This window comes from Anthonomus grandis, chromosome 7 (genome assembly GCF_022605725.1).
Source record: "Anthonomus grandis grandis chromosome 7, icAntGran1.3, whole genome shotgun sequence".
In the NCBI taxonomy this organism is placed as follows: Eukaryota; Metazoa; Arthropoda; class Insecta; order Coleoptera; family Curculionidae; genus Anthonomus; species Anthonomus grandis.
In genome coordinates, this window is record NC_065552.1 from 34,624,092 (window position 1) to 34,642,350 (window position 18,259).

Consider the following 18,259-nt stretch of genomic DNA (forward strand, 5'->3'; position numbering starts at 1 on the left):
ACGTGCATAAACCATAGAAGAAGCTAAAATGAACTGCAGCATAATAGAAAAGTTTAAATTGACTTAATCTCTCAAATATCAAATAGAAAAAATTCTTTCAAGCAACCTCTTGTACCTCAACTCCAGCTGGTCATAACAAGACATATGCAACAATAATTACTTGACATTTAACGTACTTGCAATGGATTAAGGTGTAAAAACATACCTTTTTTCAGCAAATTTTCAGTAATAGATACAAAGGAAAATCAAAAAGGTACTAGCAAAATCTATTTAAATAAAATCAATCACAATTTACGCTCAATTTTGTTAAAACTCGAAATTACTCGAATGTAAAATTCTGATAAATTAGATTTTCTTTAAAAATCTTAATATGCCATTGTCACCCTTCTGTGCACAAGGAAGAGCACAGTTTTCCTGCTAAAACAGCCACATAAACTACTGAAGACGTTTAATTTAAATTTCAAAATGACCATCTAGCTGCTATACTAAAACACACATTATAAATCCGAACGTATGGTGAATCCTTAATTTTCTGCCAGGTGGAATACCTCTTAATATATATATAGTCGAAATCAACATTAAGGACTTCTTATAAATATAATCTTTTTTACTATTTTTTAAATTTTTAAATGGGCCCTTAATAGATTCTATACTGATATTTAAACATCGAATATACAAGTAATAATATAAGACTGAACTATAAGAAAACAAACAATTTTACGTGGCAATAATAAAGGTGTTTAATTGTGAAATAGGACTATACATGTGCTAATAGACAGGTTGAAAAAGTGGTGGGAGCAAAGTTGCGAAATATAAAATCTCAAACAGTGCCCTATAAGCTAACAGATCTTACAAGTCTCAGCTAAATATATTTTGTTTAATTTTTATGCAAAATGAAGTACTTTGAGGTTATGTGTTTGTTGGTTGTGGTGGGGTTGAGCGATGCTTTTCCAAAATCAGGTACGGATTTGTGGTTTAATTTTTTTAAAGTTTTGTATTTTTTAAGCAAAAAAAATTGCGTCATTAAAAACGTCTGTAAGTTTTAAAATTCTTACTAAAAAATCATCAAAACTGTGATTTTTTCTTATTATTTATCCTCTTTGTTGGTTACTCTACTTGCCTATTTACGCGCATGTATTTATTTTTTTTTTAATTTTATGTTTATTTATTTATTTATAACATCATATTATAGTTACACAGTTAAAATAAGTTATTACAATATCAAAATTATGCAGTTATATTCCCCTAGATGCAAGCATCTGTATGAAAAGTAATAAATGAACAGTGTACAATAACCATTTTTCTTCTGTTCAACTTATTTAAAGAAAAAATATATACATTAATATGAGCTCCTAAGTATATTTTTAAAATAATAACAGTGAGATAATAAAGTACCTAAACAATTTAACAAAGGAAGGCATCTACTAATATTTGGATACAACAGACTTAAACTTATTAAGATTGTTTACAATATATTCCTTCACTATTTTTGAAATTTTTTTATTTTTGATGTTTCTAATATGTTTAGGTAATAAATTGTACAGTTTTGGTCCTATAAATTTAATGGATCTCTTTCCGAACTCACTATAGCATACAGGAAGAATTAGTTGATTATCTTCATTAGATCTAGTGTTTTGGTTATGGTTTATTGGATATCTAATATTTTCACGATTGTGTATGAAGCAACAAACAGTTATACAGAATAAAGTTCTTATGTTTATATAGGTTTCATTATAAATTTCTTTAGTAGGGTATAAGAATGGTTTTTTAAGGATTATTTTTAATATTTTATTCTGCATTATCTGAAGAGGATTTAAAGAATTGTAATGCATACTGCCCCAGAGTAATATTCCATATCTTAGTATTGATTCCACTAAACTTTGGTATATGGTTATAAGCATATTTCTGTCTAAAATATTTCTAATAGTGTAAAATTTGTAGACTAGGAAATTTAATTTTTTTGTTAAATGTGCAGTATGTAAGTCCCATTTCATGTTACTATCAATGATAATTCCCAAATACTTTACATTTGATGCTTCCTGTATTTTATCTGGTAGATTTTAAATATCTAAGTGTGTGAACAATGGTCGATTTATTTTAGTCTTTGAGAATGCAATATAGTTGGTTTTTTGGACATTTAATGTTAATTTGTATCTATCAAGCCATTTTTTTACAAGCATAATTCCAGTTTGAGCACATTTTTTTACTTCCTCCCACGTATCTCCGTCAAAAGCAACAACAGTACCATCTGCGTATGAAATAATTATACCGTTTATGTTTAAAGTTGTAAGTGAGTTGATGTACAGAATAAACAACAGGGGTCCCAGAACGGTCCCCTGTGGAATCCCAATTCTCACTGTACACGGGTCACTTAAAGTGTCATTTATTTTAACGTACCGTTTCCGCTCCACAAGATAGTTCGCAAAGACCTCTAACACGGGACCCCTCACCCCGTTTTTCTCGAGGACATCAAGAAGCTGTTTGTGGGGGCACCGTGTCAAAGGCCTTTGCCAGATCCAAAAATACTGCTAAGCACTTTTTGTTTAAGTCCAATTTATACCTTACATATTCAATGAGTTTGTGCATGGCATCGCCAGTACTCAAGCCCAAAGAAAAACCAAACTGGTTTTCAGACAAAAGTCCATTTTTATCCAAGAACCCGGCTAGTCGCTCCCTTAAACACTTTTCGTACAATTTTGCGAAATTAGAAATTGTACTGATTGGTCTGTAATTATCAATTAAACTTTTGTCTCCAGATTTAAAAATGGGGGTTATAATGAATGTTTTAAAATATTTAGGAATAATTCCGGTTTTAAAGATTAAGTTTATTATATATGTCAAGGGTTCAATTAGATAAATGTAAAGTTTTTTAATTAGTTTTGCTGAAATACCATCATGTCCCGGAACACTGTTACTTTTTAAAGAGTTAATATATTAATTCATTGTGATCTATTGGCCTTAAGAACATTGAGTTATTTGCATTTTTTAATTGAAATATATTTGAGGAGTTTGGTATTTTGTTGTACATATCGAGGCCTATTTTAGAGAAGTAATCATTACAAAAATTTGCTTTTTCTTTTAAATTGCAATTATTTTTAGCTTCCATGGGAATTTTAATAGGCATTTTATTTTGTTTTTTATATTTATTGTTATATTCAGATAATATTTCGTATATTTTTTTTAAGTTATTTTTCATTTTTTTTGTCTTGTAGTAAAGGTTTTTTGTGTAGTCAATTATTTTTTTTAAATTATTACGGTATCTTTTATACTCTCTTTCTTTTTCTTCTGTAAAGTTATTTTGTAATTGTTTTTTTAATCTATCTCTTTTTTTTATTGATACAATAATGCCATTTGTGATCCAGGGTTTACATTTTTTGTTAGTTTTATTGTAAAAAATTGATGTTGTTTTACATTTTAAGTAAAGTTCTAAAAATTTGGTTATGAAAAGTGTATAGGCTTCTTCTGGATTGTTTGTTTTAGACACGTCATTCCAATTTTCATTCTCAAATAAATAATTTAGTTTTATGTAATTTATTTTATTTTTAACATCAGTTTTTACAATATTTTCTATTCTCTTAATATTTAAAGCATGTGAAAAATTTAACATTATTGGAAAATGATCCGTTATATCATAATTTATTATATACGGTTTTGTGTGAATGTTAATTATTTTATTATTGTTCTTTACAATATATGATCTAAACATGTACCTGATTCTGGCCTGGTGATTGAGTTTATATGTGATTGAAAACCATATGAACTTAATGTTGAAATGTAATTTACCACCTTTAAATCAGTATTATTTAAGAGGTTATTATTTATGTCTCCAACTAAAATTTCAACATTATTTGACTTGTTTCCTGACTTTTCTGTAAAATATACATTAAGATCCTGTACAAAATTTTCAATAGATGAGTGAGGAGATCGATAGATACAAGAGATTTCATAGTGCACATTTTTATGTTCCAAAGTTATTCGACCCACCTTTATTTTAGTGGAATCAAGTTCATGAAATGCCACTTTAGCATTTAGATTGTCTCTTACCATAATAAGAACACCATGATTTCGTGTGATATTTCCATTACTATTGTGAGTGGTAAAGCCTTGAATAGTAAATTCTAAAAAAAAGGTGAGTTGAAAACATTCACTTAGGACTATAACATCACAGAAAGAAATTTTGAAAGTCTCTAAAAATAGTAACAGTTCATCAAAGTTTTTTTTTTACACTTCTTATGTTAACATGCATTATATTTAAAAGTTTTTTATCTGTGTCTATTTTACCACAGATCTCTACAGGCTCCACAGTTTCACTAAAAATTTCACTGGATATCGTTTCAAGCAGCTCCACTTCTTGTTGTCTAGCCATAATTTATTTTACTTTTTAATACTTCTAGATAATATAGGTTTGTGGGGCATTCAGAATCCGTGGCATCATGTTTGAGATTATGGTTCGTTTTATATTTTTTACTTGAATGTTCACAATTCACGCTATTTCCTATTTTCTTTATTTTGGGTTAAGTGACAGTCCTTTCGATTATGTTCTCTTCCACAGTATGAACAGGTGGTTTCATTTGGGCAGTCTGGACTTTTGTGGTAATATCCACAACATTTAAAACACTGTTTTACTGCTAAATTTTCATATTCAGAGTATCCTTCCCATCCAATGTATATTTTTTTTGGTCCACATGATTTTTTTAAAGAGGTTTGGGGAACAGTCGGCGAAGATGGTTAATTTATTTAATTTAGTTTCCTTCACAAAGGTAATTTTAAATGAATCTTCATTATTAAAAAATGTATTTTGCATTCTTATAGATTTTTCAATTTCTTCAGTTGCTGATTTATTCTTGGCAGGATATCCAACTATTTTGACCTGCGGATTCCGTAATTTTGTTTCCTCTACCTCATAGTAATCACCCAGTCTGCAGGTTTGATGTTCTCCATTATATCGGTTTTTGTTTTTTGAGAGTCCTGTGTGCCCTTCGGTTTTATAATTAAGTTTGGCCGATTTTTTGTTTTTATTGGTATGGATGATTTGTTGTTTACAACCTCTGCAAATGATGGTATTGCTGGTGCTTGGATCGCTTCGATTTTTGACTTTAAGTCTTTTACTTCTTGCTTAAGAAGTGAGATTATTTCATCCTTACTTAATATTATTTCTTGCTTGCTTTGTACAAGATCATTCAAAAGTTTAAGTCCGTGAAAGTCATTGCAATTTTTGCAGAAGAACTTCATAACACGATCTTTTAATTCTATCACTTTTACTTCAGAGGACGTAAGAGCTGCACAACCCTTACACAATCTCTTCAAACAGTTGTCACATTTAAATGTTCGCGTAACTTGCTTGCAAACATCGCACTTCATTTCTTGTTAAGTGAACTGTTAAGTAACTTCTATTGTTAAGTGAATATTTTTCAAAAGATATAAAGTCTTAATGCCATTTTATATACATTCTTAACTAATTTTAAAATTATAAATAATTGACAATAAAACTGAACTAAACTTAAAGTAAATTTGTACTTTACGAATTTTAAGGTTTAAAGACTAAATTTGGAATCATATAATTCAAATTTTAAATCAAAATGTTTTTCAACGGGTTACCATTTATCATTGAAAACGATAAAATTATTCTTAGACTGTTATGTTTTTTCTATTTTCTTTATTTTCTCATCATTTGATCGAAAGTACACAAAAAAAATAACAAAAACGATGAAAGTCAAAAATGATTTTTTTTGACCACCATAAGTCAAGTAGATAATACTACGAACTATTACTACAACAAGTTAAATCCAAATAAACATTAATAGTAAGAAATTTACGTCATAAAAATAGGAATTATCTCTTCTATTTTATTTTTTCTTAGCGCATTTTTTCGCAGCTTTTACTTTTTGTCTACAGTTTTTCGTTCCATTTGCTTCTTAACTCTTAATCCTTCACTTGTTGTCTTGTGAGCAAGTCTCTCAAAAAAATGTTTGGCAGCGTCACCACAAAACTTCTTCAGTTGTTGCAAGTATTTCCACTTTTCCAGACTAATTGGCAACAAATCTGAAAAAAAAAAGTAATCAAGAAAAGCTAGTAGGTATAAATATAAATTTATTACCTGTATAACTTTTGTTGGGCAAAAAAAATTCTTGGGTTTCTGCTATATTATCAGTTGGGACAATAGCGATGGTACGAATCACAGAAGTTCAGAAGGGTCCATTGTAGTTTGTTCTAAATGAAATATATTGAGGATGAATGGCTTCACACAATATTTCGCGAATAGGTCTAGAAGCAAATGGGCATTTTGTTTTAAAACTCGCCGAAAGAAATTGAGTCCATTGGCGAATTAAGGACTGATCTACTTCTGTGGCTTTAAATGGGCTAGGTTTTGTGCACGCTCTCCTAACTTCGTTCAACCAATCTTCAACAGTTTCAGCTATGGTCCGCTGGTTAATGAGTCCCATATTCCTGTCACCCTCCAAATAAGAATGGCCTCTTATTGGAAAAATCATTTTTATGCTGTCAAGTCTTCGTGTGTACGAATAACTACGTAATGAATGAATTTAAAAAAATTATATTTTTTATTTTGACCTCCACATGAGTCGCAAAATATTACTAAATCCCTCACACTGGAGTCTAACTGCGAAAATATAAAATCATGCAAAAATGAAATAAGTTCCTCTGATCCCTTAGCTGCGATATTTTCGGGGTAACAATAAAAATAGGAGTCGGCAGTAGACAGCACGTAAATATTAAACAAACAGAAAGTAAGTTGTCGTTTATAATATACATCGTTGGTTGTAATGTTTGGTATAGGGAGGTTTTTTTGGAAATCCATCGCTATTGCTTCGAACTCTTTACTCTTCATTACATCTCCTGAGTTTTAGAATATTTGAAGATATTTGAAATTTTTTTCCAAATACTAATAACACTCTAGTCTAGTTTTAAATCCACTTCTAGGGTACTACAAACCAATTCTTCTAATTGTTCTTGGTCATGGACCCTTTCGGTAGTAGATTATTGCACTTAAGTGCAGCATTTATTACAAAAAGACAAGATTTCTGATATTCTGAAGACAAAACGTTGTCTCAAACTTCGAAGTTACGGTCTATTATTAAATGTCATTATAAAATGGTTTAATAATTAAAGCTCTTTCGGAAGGAAAATAAACAGTTTTAATAACTTGGCATTTTTTGTTATTCTCAATTACATCAAAAATATTTCCATTTTTTTACAGGATATTATCCTAGATCTTATGTACTAGGAGGAAGCTACTACTCGAACCCAAGATACGTTCGAGAAAATACAGGTTATGAATATCTGCCTCCAGGCCAAATGACCGCCATGGTAGTAGGAGATACCGTAGCTACAAACTCGTTTTCCGGAGGTTTCATACCTCAAGAGCCAGCAGTTAATCCACAAACGCCAGATGTTGAAGAGAGTGTGCCACAGATAATTGAGGTATTACAGATTTGCTCCTTATTTCATTAAAAAAATTTTCATTTAAAATATGAAATATTTCAGCTTGGTGATGGTAATCAAGAGCAAATAACTGAAAAACAACAGCCCATTTACAGCCACCAAGAAGCTGATTTAATTAACGAAACTGAACCTGAGGAAGTAATCGATCACCATCAGAATAATGGAAATGGTGAACAGGAAACTTTGTTTTCTCTTGATGAAGTTACTACCGAAACTGTGGCTGTTTCCACCACCAAGTTGCCAGCCATTGCTTCTAAAAGTAAATATTTATTTTTAAGGATTAATGCGATCCAATTTAATTTAATTGTAGCATCGGTTCTACTATGTTAAAAAGAGTAACGGAGGTAAAAGAACTTGACATTCGTTGGATAGCAAACAGTTTGGATGGCAAATTATCATTTGTACCACATGTTGAACAACTTATACAAAAAACACACAGAACTTTAGGTTTTATATCTAATATTAGTGGTGATTTTTCATGTTCTGTATTAAAAGTCTTGTTTTGTTCATTGGTACGATCTGGTTTGACCTATGCTCGCCCTGTTTGGTCTCCCTGTTACAAATCTCATATTTATGCCATTAAAAGAGTACAAGATAGATTTTTAAGAAATTGTTCCTTTAAACTGAAAGATCTTGACATTAATTATTGGACATACTGACTATAACTCAATTTTGACTATGTTATCGATGGACACGATCGAGTTAAGGCGACTAAATACTGATTTATTTTTACATTACTGATTGGAACTATATTCATTGAGTAGGCTTAAATTTCGTGCAAATAAAAAGAAAAAGAAAGCTCATTCTAATTACCAGAAGGCAGTCTTCCTTTGACTTGTATATATTGAAGCGACATGTTTCCAACCATACACTTAAAGGTTGTTGATGTTAAATTTTGCTGCTTAAGTGCTATTTTCTAATTGTAGCATTTAAATAAATAGGTGTCTTCTTTTGTAAATTGCTTGAATAAATTAACTTAATTTTGTAGTTCCCGCTGTTGTTAAACGTACAAAAATTGGTAAAGCTAAGAGGCCTACTACAACTGTTCCTATAGTTCCTGCTCTACCCGCTGAAAAAGATGATGAAGAAGAAGATTCTCCTGTATCATGGCCTTTTGGAGGAGCTGGAAGAGGTAATTTTATTTGCATTTGATTTCCTTTTTTCTTATCCTATACATCTAGGCTCTAGACAACTATTATAACCGAGTTCTGGAAGAAGGATGAAGAGTTGTACATACTATAAAACTAGTTTAATTAAGTAATCTAATTACCATTGCGATAAAATTATTTCAAAACATAAAAAACAGGCTCATAAAGCATGAATTTAGGATATATCCCAAAGGAATGGTCTATGGCATATTTAGGCTTCATATTCTTTTTTGGTAAAGGGATTATTTAGGTTAATTAAAAATTAACGTCACTTAATAAAATATTGACATATGAATTAATTGTGGTTAGACACTTGACATCGGAAATATTCAAAAGTAAAAACTCTGCCAAACTATGATATTTATTGGATTAGAATTGGTTATAAAGATAAAAAAGTACCTTTAAAAATAATTGTATAGTTTCAGTTTCCTTTCTTTGGATGGGCCATATACTTAGCATGATGTTTGATACTATATTCCTAATTACCATTAAAACATGTTCATAATTACATCTTAAATTACATTTTTTCGATGATGCGCATAATTATTATTAAAATAACAATAATTTTTTCATTAATTGTTATTACGCCTTAAATATTTTCTTAATAATCTAAATTAAAATTCATATTTTCAGGTGGCATCCCTGCCTACAACGCTTTCTTCCCGATCTTCATCGGTGGAAGCCCTTCGGCCAGATCAAGAACGCGTTCTACTGAAGGAGAAGATGTTGGCTATCCCGGATCTGCCACTGCCATAGCCAACTCTTTTTCAACAGGCAAAGGAGGCGTTGCCACATCTCACGCTACCTCTTTTGGTGATCCTTACGCTGCCGCCATGATGAGGAACGCTGGACTCTTTAATTTTAGGACGAAGTCGAATAAGAAACAACAGCCGATACACCAGGAGGAGGATGAAGAATAGGTGTAGACTAATTTGGACTTTATTTATTAAATTAAAGTAAAGTTGATCAGATTTATTATCATACACAAATATGTAATTGAGATGTTGAAAATGATAGCGCTAGTCACACTAAGTAAACAAATCTACCACCAATTTTATATGTATGTGTATAAATATATATAGGTTGGAGACGTTTTTGTACAAGCCATATTATATGCAAAAGGTATACATATTATATTAGTTAATATATTGTGTTTATTATTTCAAGATATCAATAATAAAATACAATAAAGAAAATAAATAAATAGTTCCTTTTATTTAGCTCACATTAAGGAAGTTTCCTTTGGAAAAGGTTCCATTATGCTTTTGGTAGTTATGCAAGACTTAAGATTAGAAATTAAAAATTTACGTAGAGACATTATTGCCCACTGTAACTTTTGCTAATCTATAAAGCTTAGATTTTAAAATTTTTATTAGTAAATAAACTACGAAAGTTTGCAAATAACTCGAAGTTTCTAAAAAAATGTTTATGCCCCATAAGGCATACAGGGTGATTGATGGTTAATGGTACCTTAGACGTTTACGGAGAACGGAAAATAGAATGATTTTTTGAAAATTTGGCATCATGGATCTTAGCTGGTGATCCAACGATCAAAAATATTTGTAGCGATACAGCGTTGCCGTCTATATCAAAATACCAAAAAGTTATATATATATCAAAGCTTACATTAACCTATACTGCCGTGCTAAGAAAGAAGAGCATAAGTATCATTTTGCTACTTTTGAGAAAAACGCATTTAAAGTTTTATTTTTGTATTTTATTAAAAGTCTTTCGTTTTATGGCAAATTCTACGGTTTTTTTTTGCCTACTGAATTCCTTGCATGTGTTTAACTATATCTTTAAAATATTATCTCTAAATATGTAAAAGTTCTTTCAAAAATAAGAAAAAACAAAAGCATAAGGGTATCTAATTTTTATTTTATGACAACATCCCTAGAAAGAAAAGCATATATCGCCTAATCGGTACATATGCTTTTCTTGGTAAGTATTATAAACCCATACAGATTACAACGTACATAGTAAAATAGGCTTAAGCTCTATTTGATTTTAATTGCATTGTATGATTTGAAAGAAGCCTAAATAATAAAAAAAGTATATTTTTTTACTAATTTATAAGGAAAAATACATATAGAGATTAGTACAGTAAATTTATTACTTAAAAACATAAGATTTATTCTCTTAAAATATTTGCTTAACTTAATTTTAAATTAAAATGCCTTAGAGTATAATTAAATGTTAAAATTTGGGTTTTATTTGGAACAGCTTTTATTCATCATTTTCGTCATTATCAACAGGAATATTTTAATTATTTTGGTTAACTGACAGTTCCTTCCAAAAATTTTGTTTATGTTCTGGCATTAATTTAAGTAATTTATTATTAATAGTATTTTTTCTATCAACAGATATGCCTTTATTTTGATCCAAAGGTTCTGGTTTTTTTAGTTGAGAATTTCCTTTTAAAAATTTTTTTGGTAAAAACTCAAAAATGTCTTCTGTCCCATGTATTTCTTTTTTAAAATATAAGCTTTTTGATCCACGTTTAACTGATATTTCTTTAAAATCTCGTATCAATACCGACTTGGACTTAATTTGGTAAGTAGAGCTTAGCGATGGCCAGTGACAGAAATCGTCTTTCTTCATCTCTTTTACGATTGGTTTAACAGAACTGCAGTTTTGAACTACATCGCAAAAATCTTGAAAATCATAAACTCGACCTTGCTTTCGAAGCTGCTTTTCCACAAGGTGATGAAAGGAATCAGCTGCCATAAACGTGTGTCCAGGTTCAAAATAACAAAATGTTATAGTATTTGCACATATTTCATTTGAGTTTATAATGTAAATTAAAAAGCTGAACAAGCAATAGTTTTTGTTTTGTGCGGTGCAGTTGTCCGCCCAAAACACTATATTTTCATAGTCCCTCGCATAAGTGGTTAAAAAATTGTGGTATGTGCTAGTGATATCTTCTTTTTTTCTTCCAGTCACTCCCTCATGCCAAATTGCAGCAAATGGCGGTCTTTTTTTGTTAAATTTCCCCAAAGGAACGAAACTTTCATTGAATGCAATTATTCGGGGAGTGAATATAACCTCTTTAAACGCCTCCAAATGAGGCAACATAATAACTTTTTGTAAGTCCACACTTACATGTAAGTCATTAGATGAATTAAGTTTTTCGCCGGCCCTGTATTTTTGTCGAGCATCATTAGCCCTTTTTAAATGGATTTTATGGTTAGAACATTCACCACATTCATCGGTCTCATTTTCCGAATGAGAGACTTCATGAAGTTTGTGAGCTTCACACTTCTCACATTCTTCATGCCCTAGTTTTGTGAATGCTATATTAAGGTCATTCACAACTACTTTACGGTAAGATTCATAGCTGCAGGACGAATGACCATAAGTTTGTAAAAAGTTTGTATGCATACCTGTTATTGTCAAATCACTAGGCAAATATAGCTTTTTGGGGGCATGCTCTCTTCGATAATGCGATATTGTAGGGCAAAATGACATTACATGTAAATTTATATTCTCTGTATTTACTTTTTTTAATTGGTTATTATGTTTTCCCCTTTTGTCTTTTGGAGGTGTTATATTTTTTAATAGAGAACCATTATTTTTTTTACAGCCAAGTGTACCAGCAAAAAATTCTTTACATACTTTAACTCGTTCATTATTTGATGTCTTTAAAAAGTAATAAATAGTTTTATTTCTTTTGAAGGTACTGTGGTTTTTTGTTTTACGTATTTTAACTAAACTTTCTTCGCACATATTTGATATAAATGTTTTTCTTGACTCATAATTTAAAGCCCAAAATTTTTTATTTATTTCCAATCTTCTTTCGCTTATAATTTTTTCCTTACACTTGTTTTGGCAATTGCAAGGTGGCCGTACAACGTAAGATTGAATTTTTTTCGCTTTTCTAATCTTGTTACGTTCTTCTTTGGAATGAACATATCTTTTTCTTTTTCTCATACCAGCAACCACAGCAAAGTAATCTTCTTCTGACGATACCTCACTTTCAGATAAATCGATATTATTCTCGACATTTTCCTCTAGGGTTCTAACATTGTCTTTATTACTTATAATATTGGGATCGGCGTTTTCGATATTTTCGTTTAAGTCTGATCTTTCAAAAACAGATAAATTAATGTCTTGTACACTCACATTCAGTACATCCGATGTCAAGAACTCATTAAAGCTGTTATCACTGTCATCAGTGGTGTTGGTGTGGACAGTATTTGGGCTTGAAGTTTTCAAAGACAGCGCCATAATGTTTCACGATCGCATACTGGATATTGATGGAATATTCTGCAACAAAATTTTCACAAATGATAATATGTGGTACTTACGTACTATCGGAGACTTAAGTCATATCCCTACACATCACCTTACAGGTTATATGGAAAACTGCAAAACACGACAACTTAGCGCTTAGGAAAATTGTCAAATGAAAATGTCAATATGGAAAGGACCATTCCTGTTGATAGTATTAAGGCATGCTTAGCAAGAATGCCAACTGTAAGACACAGCATAGGGACATGACTTTTAAGTCTCCTATAGTACATGTTTTACATAACAAGGAGTTATGAAATTCAAGTAGGTATCTCTTAGAATAAAGTCTATACAAAATAAAATCCATTTAGTCAAATGTCGTGTTTTTCCCGGAAATCTCGGATATTAGTTTCGAATACTTATAAATCCAGGATATATTTTAGGTATTCGGGATTTTATTACTTTTTAAAACGTTAGGTATTTTCTTCCAAAAGTCCAAAACGCACAATTTTGCCTCCATTTAATCGGCCCTGTAACTCTTGCGGTTTTTGAGATCCCGTATGTAAACACCCTCCCCGAATTTGAGACACCCTATATAGTTAAAATTAGTAGCTGCACTAAAAATTTTTCGGTAAAACATGATAAGAACCTATGTCTTAATACCAACTTTTAGTCCCATAATTATGATAAAAGCATGAAATATTTTTAATTGCAATCATTTGATTTGTAATCACTTAAAAAAAAATAATAAAAACATTAATACTACTTACCATTTTACGTTCCATCACAATTGCATAAACAACAAAAAAACACCAACAAAATGAGAAACCAGAGCAAAACAAATTAAAGCCACCTACACGAACGTCCGTCGTCTCTTACCAATTATTAATTTGCGACTAACGCTTATTCAACAAATTATGTGGGCCTGTAAATACATATAAAGAAAAGCATATGCGGCTATAGCTGGCACAAGAAGCACACACGTTCAAATGGTTTGAGCTAATTCCATAAAAAGAACAGCATAAGTGCCCATGTTCATGGTTACTTATGCCATTCTTTTTATGTATTAGAAACAAAGTTGGTCTTTATGCTTTTCTTTTTATGTTTTTGAATAAAAATATTTAATGGAGTATGCACTTGTGCTTTTTTTAATTAAAAAAAATCGTTTAAAAAATTTTTTTTTGGCAATTTTTTTTTTTATATGATCAGTCAATCCCAAAAGATTCCAAAAATGCAAAAAACAGAAATTTGAAAAAAATCGACTTATGCTCTTCTTTCTTAGCACGGCAGTATAGTGATCTCTATTTTGACTCTGACTAAGATCCCTATTTTAAAAATTAAAACAATACTAACATACAAATTGTTTATCCCATTTCTTCATCAAATGAAACAATTTTAGTTAGTCGAGGTAGATTTTACTGTAACAACTTATGGGCCACAAGATATTTAGAGATAAATACTTCGAAACGGATATAGATTAATTCTATTGTTATTTGTTATATACTATTAACAACGATAAACAATAACTATCAGAATCATACATTAACCTATAATAAGGCTTTCCTATTTTTTACAAAATCCCATGAAAGCATTTTTTAGAATTCTTTTCAATTAGTCAAATACAATTTAACAGGGTGCGTTTACACGTCCAAAGTCAACGCATTATAATTATTGGTGAATACAAATATTCCTAACAGTCGGATAATATTAGTATTAAAACAACTGAAATTCAAAACCTATCCTTGAACTTGAAACAACTCGAACATATAATGTACTATAAAAAAGTTGAGATACATGTTAGGGAACCATTGTATTTGAAGAATTTGTTTCAGCAAAAGATCTATACTGTATTATTTTTTACACTAAAAAATACTTCCTTATATTTAAAAGTTATTTTAGTAGTTTTTTATTGATGGCAGAAGAAATATAAAGTGATTTTCTTGATGTTGAAGAAATAGTCCATACTTTCAGTGGAGTCGTAGGTTAAGGTAAAATGAAAATCCTCTAGTCTCCCTCCACTTATTTATTAAACATTTAGTTAGCTTAAAATTCCCTACATGTTTCGAACACAGTGGTGTTCATCATCAGGAGGTACTAAAAGAAAATAGTTACGAACAAAAGACAAACAGACACGGAAAAAAGTTAATATAAGGTACACTTACAAAGGTTTAAAATTGGTAACAGGTCAACGCCCCAGGGTTTGATTACATATCAAAAAGCCTCCATTTATTACTATTGTTTTTAATTTTAATTTTTTATTTGTCAACAACAGAATGTAAACAAATAAAAATTAACAATTAAAATTAAAAACAATAGTAATAAATAGAGGGTTTTTGATATGTAATCAAACCCGGGGGCGTGTGCCTGTATTAAACTAATTAAACTGTATTAGACTATATTTACAAAATAAGGTATGTAAGTCGCTAATGTACATGTTAAAGAGAAGAGGGCTGAGCCTTGGGGTAAACCCATATGGACAAATCTAGAGCCAAGTATTTCATTTGTGGTATGCAGTCATATGCACCCTCTATATCCAAGAACAAGGCAGTTAGATATGCATTTGTTGAGAAACAATTTTGAATATCAGTGGTTATATGTGCTACCGCATCTAGAGAACCAAATCCTTTTTTATATCTCTACTGATTATTAGGTAAGAGTTGTCTATTTCTTAACCAATATTCTAACCGATTTTTAATAAGTTTTTCTAATGTCTTTAAAATACAAGAGAGAAGGGATATTGGCCTATAAGAGCTACCAACATTAGGGTCCTTGCCTGGCTTTGAGGAACAACAATTACCTTTTGAAAATCCTCGATTATCATAGCTATTTAAATAAATATCATTAAGTATGTCTAACATAACTTGTTTTGCATTCTTAGGTAGGTATAAGAGTTATTAATATATATTATATATTGAATGTTGTCAATCCCGGAAGCTGTGTTTCGAGTGTTTTTTTATCGAACTTTCAAGTTCATTCATGCTAAACGGTTTGCACAGGAAATGATTTTTTGCACCTCTCGGCTGAGTGTTGGGGGGGTCACTTTGTCAAAAAATTCTTCAAACCATTTATTATCGATGGGTTTTAAACAAGTTGTTTTACTTGTAGCCATAACTGTTTTGAGTTTGTATTTTTATTCAAATTGGAGCACCATGAAATCCAGGATGGTTTAAATTTTTTTTTGTTTCTGCCTCAATCCTAGAACAAAAAATATAATTTTCCAGGGTTGGATTTCGTTTATACTCTAGAAGTGCAGATTTCCTTTGTTGAATAATTGGGTCACAGTCAGAAGGATCCCACCACGAAGGAGGATATTTTTTTATATGTGTGAGATTTATTTATAGGAATATATAATTTCGCTTCTTCATTTATGCAACATATATATATATATATATATATATATATATATATATATATATCTTTTGTAGGAAGATCATAATTTACAAAATTATGATCATCGCGACGAATAAAGATAAATTCAATAATTATGTAATGATCAGGTTCCAGGATCCAGGGTTCGGTGTGTTGTTTACTCAATGACACTTAGAACCTCTCTGCCCTTTACTTCTTGGGATCCAAGCTTGCTCGTAGTTAGCACCATTGCGTCAAGAACCTTTAGTGTTCCCAAAAATCTCAAATTATTAGCGTGTTACTAGGGTATTTCATTAGTCGTTGTGTATCGTATCAGATTAGGTTGTTTGGTTAATTCTGACATTCACACAGATTCAAAGGTTTTGCATCATCCTAAATTTACGAAAGTTTTTTTTTAACTTAAAGGAAAAATAGATTAGAACTTATCCAAATTTATAAGCTAAATACAGGAATATTTTTTAATACAAATTAAAATTAACAAATTGCTAGTTTTTCTCAATGAAGGTACTTGATAACTCTTTAATGGCGTGTATTTTCACCGTTTCACAGAAACGCAGGACACCCACTTTCTGAAATCAGAAATGCTGCAATAATTAACACAGGTCCAATACCCGATCCCTGTAGGTCTAAACAGGAGCAAAAAGGAGAACTAAAGAGAAGCAGAAAAGCTTATAACCTTCGAGAAAATTAAATGAGCCGTAGACAACTTCAAAACATTTCATCATGCTACAGCAAGGCAAATAATACCTAAATCACGTTAGACAAGGCAGCTAACGCCTAACCTATGCAGACCGGTCTACACACGGCGCATATACCAGATAGTTACAGAAAAGCGAAGGTAGTATTCTTTCGAAAAGTTAAACGCGACTCATATACGATTTAAATCCTTCCAACTAATCAGCTTTACATCATTCCACCTCAAAGCAAAACAAAAGCTTATAATCAAAGGGTATAACAATCTTTCAACAACAAATAAACGGTCCTAGGTGCTTTCCTAGACATTGAGGGAGAGTTGGACAGCACGTCAACCATGCCATAGCGGCACGAGATATACGACACGGTCACCCAAATGCTAAACAATAAGAAGATGATAGCGAGTCTCAACAATACCACGGTAAAAGCTAAGGTGATCCAGGAGGGCAACATCGCCGGGGGAAGTACTCTTATCACTGGTGTGGAACGTTGTTTTGGACATCTGACTGACACGACTAGAGACAGTATATTTTCGCTGTGGGATACGCAGACGACGTCGTTCTACTACCAGAGTAGAGCTAGAGAACATTGTCGAGCACTACTGCATGGAAAAAAAACTAATGGTAAGCCTCACAAAAACCACCTTAGTTGCCCTCACAAATAGGAGAAAACTAGAGCTCATAAGAGCTCTTTGACGGATAGTTGCAACTGAAAGATCTAAAGAAGCTAGAGAGCTCTTTCAATATATAATAAATATACTGTATCTAAGCAAGTACATGGAAAAAAATGAGTTTTTTACACTCTCCAACCTTTTAAATTAACTTTTAATGCGGTTATATATTATATTTTTTGACATCAAAAATTTCTATTAAGAAGACGTACTCATGGTTAAAAGATACAAGTGAATAATTTGTATATATTTCAAAATAACTTTTTGGAGTTTCTGCCTTAACAGTCTAAATATGATTTTTAATTTTCCTTGCGGTAATGGTACTCAAAAATCATTAAAGTCAGTAAAAAATAGATTTTTAATTTTTTTAATGGTGTAGTATAAAAACCTTCCATCAAAAGTATAACAAAGTATGATTATTATTTTAGCCCAAAGAAAGTGTGCGGCATCAATATTCTCTAATGATGTTTTTATTTTTAGTTTATCTATTTTCTAAATAAACCAAGACTTTTTAATACATATTTTATATAACTTCAGAAAATGTTAACCTCTTACTGTAAGCTAAACCATCAATGTTTCTATCTCTTTTCGTTACAGTGAACAAGATACTAAAAAGTTTAGTACTTAATAATAAAATTCTATACGTTTCTCAAATAACAGCTTCACATTTCAAGCCAGATATTCTAAT

General features: G+C 30.9%; 1 protein-coding gene across 1 annotated transcript; it reads left to right on the forward strand.

The window, feature by feature from the left end:
* Positions 1-827: 827 nt before the first annotated feature.
* On the forward strand, positions 828-9,813 carry LOC126738257 (uncharacterized). Its single transcript, XM_050443498.1, has 5 exons — positions 828-960; positions 7,217-7,440; positions 7,504-7,720; positions 8,450-8,593; positions 9,243-9,813. Exons 1-5 carry the CDS (start codon positions 894-896, stop codon positions 9,527-9,529), a joined length of 939 nt encoding a protein of 312 aa, XP_050299455.1. The 5' UTR covers positions 828-893; the 3' UTR covers positions 9,530-9,813.
* Positions 9,814-18,259: the final 8,446 nt, after the last annotated feature.

Bases quoted from the DNA above. Each gene is read 5' to 3' on its own strand.
- LOC126738257 (XM_050443498.1), top strand. From the start codon at position 894: ATGAAGTACTTTGAGGTTATGTGTTTGTTGGTTGTGGTGGGGTTGAGC. The intron at 7,721-8,449 runs GTAAATATTTAT...TTAATTTTGTAG, and splicing joins GCCAGCCATTGCTTCTAAAA to TTCCCGCTGTTGTTAAACGT. The intron at 8,594-9,242 runs GTAATTTTATTT...TCATATTTTCAG, and splicing joins TTTTGGAGGAGCTGGAAGAG to GTGGCATCCCTGCCTACAAC.